Source organism: Hypanus sabinus, chromosome 6 (assembly GCF_030144855.1).
Source record: "Hypanus sabinus isolate sHypSab1 chromosome 6, sHypSab1.hap1, whole genome shotgun sequence".
Lineage (NCBI taxonomy): Eukaryota > Metazoa > Chordata > Chondrichthyes > Myliobatiformes > Dasyatidae > Hypanus > Hypanus sabinus.
The window spans coordinates 96,505,710-96,511,808 of record NC_082711.1 but is presented as its reverse complement, the minus strand read 5'-3'; the positions used below and the strand labels follow the sequence as shown (position 1 = coordinate 96,511,808).

General features: G+C 39.1%; 1 protein-coding gene across 1 annotated transcript; it reads right to left on the bottom strand.

Annotated features, from left to right (window-relative positions):
• Nucleotides 1-472: 472 nt before the first annotated feature.
• On the bottom strand, nucleotides 473-1,122 carry LOC132395708 (ferritin heavy chain B-like). Its single transcript, XM_059972641.1, has one exon. The coding sequence runs from the start codon at nucleotides 1,079-1,081 to the stop codon at nucleotides 551-553; it is 531 nt and encodes a 176-aa protein (XP_059828624.1). The 5' UTR covers nucleotides 1,082-1,122; the 3' UTR covers nucleotides 473-550.
• Nucleotides 1,123-6,099: the final 4,977 nt, after the last annotated feature.

Genomic DNA, 6,099 nt, shown 5'->3' with positions numbered 1-6,099 from the left:
GCTGAAAGCTTTGATAATCTTCATCAGTGTCCATTACACCCCCAATCTTGGTGTCATCCACAAATTTGCTGATCCTATTAACCACATTATCATCCAGATTATTAAGTATAGATGACAAACAACAATATATCCAGCACCGATCCCTGTGATACTCCACTAATCACAGGCCTCCAATCAGAGAGGCAACCATCTCTCTGTTTTCTCCCACAAAGCCGATGTCTAATCTAATTTACTACCTCATCTCGAATGCCAAGCGACTGAACATTTTTGACCAACCTCCTTCGCAGGACCTTGTCAAATGCCTCACTCTAGTCCATGTAGACAACATCCACTGCCTTGCCTTCATCAATCTTCCTGGTAACATCTTCAAAAATCTCTATAAGATTGGTTAGACAGACTTATCATGCGCAAATCTGTTTTTTTTTTTTTTTTTTTTGACATTTATTTCAGTTGATATACCATTCCAATACCTTTGAGTTAGTCAAGTTAAGATTCACACAAATAAAGAGTTTGATTTTACAATTTTAACAGGTAATGACATGAAGTCCTTCTAATCCTTCTCCTCCAGGGACAGTCTGTCAAACAGGTACACTCCCAGGCCATTCTCGGGGGCGCCCAGTCTCCTCAGGTTGGTGACGTAATCTCCAAGCTTCTTGATCATCTTCACTTGCTCATCCAGATAGTTCCTCTCCAGGAAATCACATAGATGAGGGTCACCATGCTGAGTGGAAAGCTTGTGCAGATCCAGGAGACTCAGGTTCACGTCCTTCTCCATCTGCAGGGCTCTCTGCATCGCTTCCAGAGCATTGGTCCAGTCATCCTGCTCTGGCTTCTTGATGTCCTCTAGCACGATCCGGCCTCCTCGCAGATTCTGGAATTCCATCCATTTCTCGGCATGCTGCTGTTCCTCATAGGACTGCTTCCTGAAGAACTTGGAGAAGTGATGTAGGCTAATGTCATCCCGGTCAAAGTAAAAGGACATGGAGAGATAAACATAGGAGGAATAGAGCTCCATGTTAATCTGCCTGTTGATTGCATCTTCACATTCCTGGTGGAAGTTCTGACAAACTTGGGAAGCCATCCTGTTCGGTGGACAATTACAACTTTCTATCACCTGGGGAAGCTCCTAAAGACGCGCAAATCTATGCTGACTATTCCTAATCAGTCCCTGTATATTAAAATACTCATATATCTGGTCCCTTATAATACTTTCCAATAACTCTCCCATTACACACACAAGGTGCTGGAGGAACTCAGCAGGCTTGGCAGCATCTATGGAAAAAAGTACAGTCGACATTTTGTGCCGAAACCTCGACTGCTCTTTTCTCTATTGATGTTGCCTGGCCTGCTGAGTTCCTCCAGCATTTTGTGTGTGTGTTGCTCAGATTTCCAGCATCTGCAGATTTTCTCTTGTTTGGGATTTGAACTCTCCCACTACTGTTGTCAGGATCACCAGCTTATGGTTTCCTGGTTTATGTTTACAGCTTTTCATAAACAGCAGAACAATATTAGCTATCCTTTAATTCTCTGGGTCTTCACCTGTCGCTAAGAACGATTTAGATATCTCTGTTGGGGTATTTGTACTTTCTACTCTTACCTCTCACAAGGCCCAGGAGAACACCTTGTCAGGCCCTGGGGTTTTGTCTACTCTGATTTGCCTCAGGACAGTGAACATCTCCTCCTCTGTAATCTCTATAGGGTCTATGGCCTTGCTGATGCTCCTGTAAGTTTTTGCTGGTTCAGAGAAAGTCCTGGAGACCAATTTAAACAAGATGGCAATGGAGAATGGTGACTTTTCATGTGCAGCTCCCAAGGGAATTAACACACGTTCCTGAAAAGAACTACTACAGCCAAAATCTACATATATCGCAGTGATATTGTTTCATGTCATTACAAAAACCCTAGGTCTTCAGAAGCAGAATATTCAGGGCTGCAGTCCACCCAGCAAGCAAATGCAGCAGTTGGAGGCTCAGGGAATATCTCCACTGTCTCAGGAAATGTGGCTACTGGAAACCACTGCTGCTGCTTTGAGAGGTTGGCCAAAGCCAGAATTAACTGCTGCCTGAACAAGGACCTGGACTTGCTGCGGTCTGCTTACTGCCACAACCCGTCTACACAGGAACTAATCTCACTGATTGCTCACTCAGTTTGGAGCAACTGGAGAACAGCAATACATCAGGCTGCTGTTTATTGATTACAGCTCAGCATTCAACAGCAGTAAGGAGATAGAGGAGCATAAAGATTCACACTCAATGTTATAGAAACAACTTCTTCCCCTGCACTATCTGATCTATGAACAGTCCATGAACCTATGAACACTAACTTGCTATTTCTCTTTTACGCTATTTATTTACTTCTTGTAACTTTTTTGTCTTGCTGCCGCTAAACAATAAATTTCACAGCATACTGTATGTTAGTGCTAATAAGCCTGATTCTGATTCAACCTGTTATGACTGCAATCATTTGCTTCAGGTTAAAATAAGATTTTAAGTGCAACAGCTGGCAGAAGGAATAATTTTTAGTCACAAGATTCTACATAATAGTTTTTGATTCACTGGTTAAACATAGCTGCACTTTTTACATAAGTAGATATGAGCCCAAGGTGTCTAATGGAGCAGCTGGTAGATTCCTTTCAACTTCAGATGAACATTCTGTTTAGGAAATTGTTAATTCAAATGAAAATCCTTCAGGTCTGAAACATTAATTTTCCATTATGATCCTTTGATCCTTTCAACTATAAAGATGTTTTTTTTCTGGAGCATCTCTCCATCAGGTGTACAATAACAATTCATTTTTATATTGTGTACAATTTAATGAAACCTGGCCAAGATGTTTCCTGGCAGAGTTTTCAGTCAAAACTTGATGAGCTCTGTAAGGAGACATTGGCTATGGTGACAACTGTGGGCAGAGTGATTGATTTTAGGGGTAGTCTTAAAATAAGAACGCCGTAATGATTATTACTGAAATGAAAGACCAGTGTAATGATTTTGGCCTGGTGTAGACTCACACAGTTGTGAGAGGAAGGTAGTATGCTGAGCAAAGGACCTTTTAACATTTAAGCAGGTCAGAGATTCAGCAGCTAGGCTTTTTAGAAGAAACAAACTGTAAAATGTACAGTATCGAAGAATACAGTATCTGGTGCACCATGCCCACAACAGCAGAGTTACATTAAAAAAATCCTTTGACACAAATCTTTTACCAGCCCTTTCATTACAACTCATCCTGTGGTTAACTTGGTGAATTTTAAATGCATTGCTGATTTCTTCTCCACCATCCTCTAAAGCAGTGTTCAAGGCCCTTAACCACCTTCAAGTGACAAAAAGTTTCATTCAGCTCTCCACCAAATCTTGTACCTTAAATCAGTGTTTGAATTCTTTACTCTCTTACCTTTGATACAAGATGATACCTGATACCTACCTGAGATTTTTTTTATTCTATAAATACAATTCTATTGTATTTATATGTGCTTCAGTGAATACCTGCAAGAAATTGAATCTCAAGGTAGTATATGGTGACATATATGTACTTTGATAATAAACTTACTTTTGAATCATTGAACATTGAACTTTGAGTTTTCCAATTTCATGTAACCCACACCCCTGTTCTCCTCACACACATGGCTATCCATTGGTTTTTCCCCCTCACTTTGTCCATCTCTCCCATTCCATTTCCGTACCTACTCATCACCCCCTCCACAGCTGGTTCCACCTTTCATCTAACAGCCTCTGTTGCCATCCTGCCCCACTATATACTGTAAATTATTTTTCTTCTCTCTCAGCCCTAATGCAAGGTTTTGACCTGAAGCATTGTCTTACACCTAGTGCGTCCACAGAAACTGCTTTGCCTGCTGAGTTCTTACTTTGTACATTGAACTCTTCTTTATTCTAGAAAAGCAAGTGCTTGCATTGCAATTTCTAGGGCAACCTAGAAATATATTTTGATGAGCATTTTGTCATGCCTAGAACAAAAGCATTCTATAAATGTAAACAAAAGCAGAAGCAAGCCTTTCTTCATGGATAATCAGCATCATTGACATAACCCAGAGTGTGATATGAAGGCATAACAAATGTGTGAACTTTACAAGTAAAGTTACTGAAAGGTGGTGTTGGAAGTGTGGAATGCAGTGATAACACAGAGCTGGAAAACACATCTCAAATTATTTCAAAATATGTGGAAATATAATTGGACTGAAATACAAATATGAAGTAAATAATTTATTGCTTATCTTTTCTTGCTGGTTCTATTTCATAGTTTATTCATTTACTTATTTATATTTTAGCTGCATCATTATAGCTTTCAGTTCTTGATTTCTGTGAAAATCTACATATACTTAAATTTATTTTCTAATATAATTTCACGTGAAAATATTAGTCTTCCTTTAGTGTCTCTCAAAGCATTTGAATGCATTGATTAGTTGGCTGATTCACAATATTCATAAGTAGGCATCTGTTTACTTCTAAGTATTTGGCACTGCTGAAAGTAAACATGTCATCTAAAGATGATGTTTTTTGTATTTCTAATTTGCTTAATTGTTTGTCTATTCTCTCATCCTCTTTTCAGTTTTTTAGCCTTTTGTTAGTGTAGAGTTCCACATGCGCACATCATCATCTGATGCATTATTTCTATTCAAATTTAGAATATTGATGGTTATTTAATTATGAGGGATTCACAGTTTACTCTGCTTTTGTCCTTGCCCATTACCTGCACAAGAATAATTTACTTAGGAAATGGTTGAAACATTAATTTCTGTCACCTCATAACACATCCTAGCAGACTTCATAGTGAATTACATGCTCAACAATGATGAGCAAACATACAGTCACAATTGCAGAAAAAGTTGAAGATATAGTGATAGGGCACACCAAGAAGAATCTCGTACCTATCAGCAAGCTACAGCAGGTTGAGTCTGTGGTGAGGAAACATGATATTAACATTCATTTCAAGAGGACAAGAGTATAAAAGCAAGTATGTAATATTGAGACTTTATAAAGCACTGGTGAAACCTCACTTGGAGTATTGTGTGCAGTTTTGGGCCCCTTATCTCAGAAAGGGTGTGTTGAAACCAGAGAGGATTCAAAGGAGGTTCACAAAAATGATTCTGGGATTAAACGGCTTGTCATATAAAGAAGGTTTGATGGCTCTGGGCCTGTAACCATTAGAATACAGAAGAATGAGGGTGACCTCATCGAAACCTATCAAATGGTGAAAGGCCCTGAGAGAGTGGATGTGGAAAAGATGTTTCCTATGGTGGGAGTGTCTAAGACCAAAGAACACAGCCTCAAAATAGAGGGATGGCCTTTTAGAATGGAGATGAGGAATTTCTTTAGCCAGAGAGTGAAATATCAGAAATTCTTGGAAACATTCCAAAGGTTAGGAATTTGTTATCATGGGCAGCTGTGGAGGTCAAGTCTATGTATATTTAAGGAAGTGGTTGATGGTTTCTTGATTGGCTAGGGCATGAAGGCATATGAGGGGAAAGCAGGAGATTGGAACTGAGAGGAAAAATGGATCAGCCATAATGAAATGGAGCAGACAATGGGCCAAATGGCCTAATTCTACTCCTATATCTTAAGGTCTCATGGTCTAACAAGAAGCTGGAGTCAAAGCTCATGTGACAATGACAGAATTGTAGAAGTATGAGACAAAGAAGAACTTTTAAGCAAGGGGTGCTGGAAAATAATAGTAATACAATTCCAAGTTTCTTAAATTAAATATGCCAGGATCAGGTTGCCAGTGCAGTTAAGTGAAAATAAGGATTAGTACAAGGTATATCAGAAATTTCTGGAAACACTCCAAAGGTTAGACAGTATCCTTGAAGAGAAAATATAGAATTCACTTCTCTGCATCCTGAAGACGTTAGTTAACCCACTGAATATTCTTGCATCAAGAGTATTTGGTTTTTGGCTGAGTTTGGGAAGGATCAATGTGGCTCTTTCGGATTTAATACAGGAATGAACCATTGAGATAAGCAATCTTGACAAGTTAAGGGTTCAAAAGAAATGAAAGCGCAGGAACAGGATAAATATCTAAATGTATTTCCATTGTTAATAGAGAGGTAATGTGCTAAATATTTTTCAACAACACTGTGGGAGAATCCAG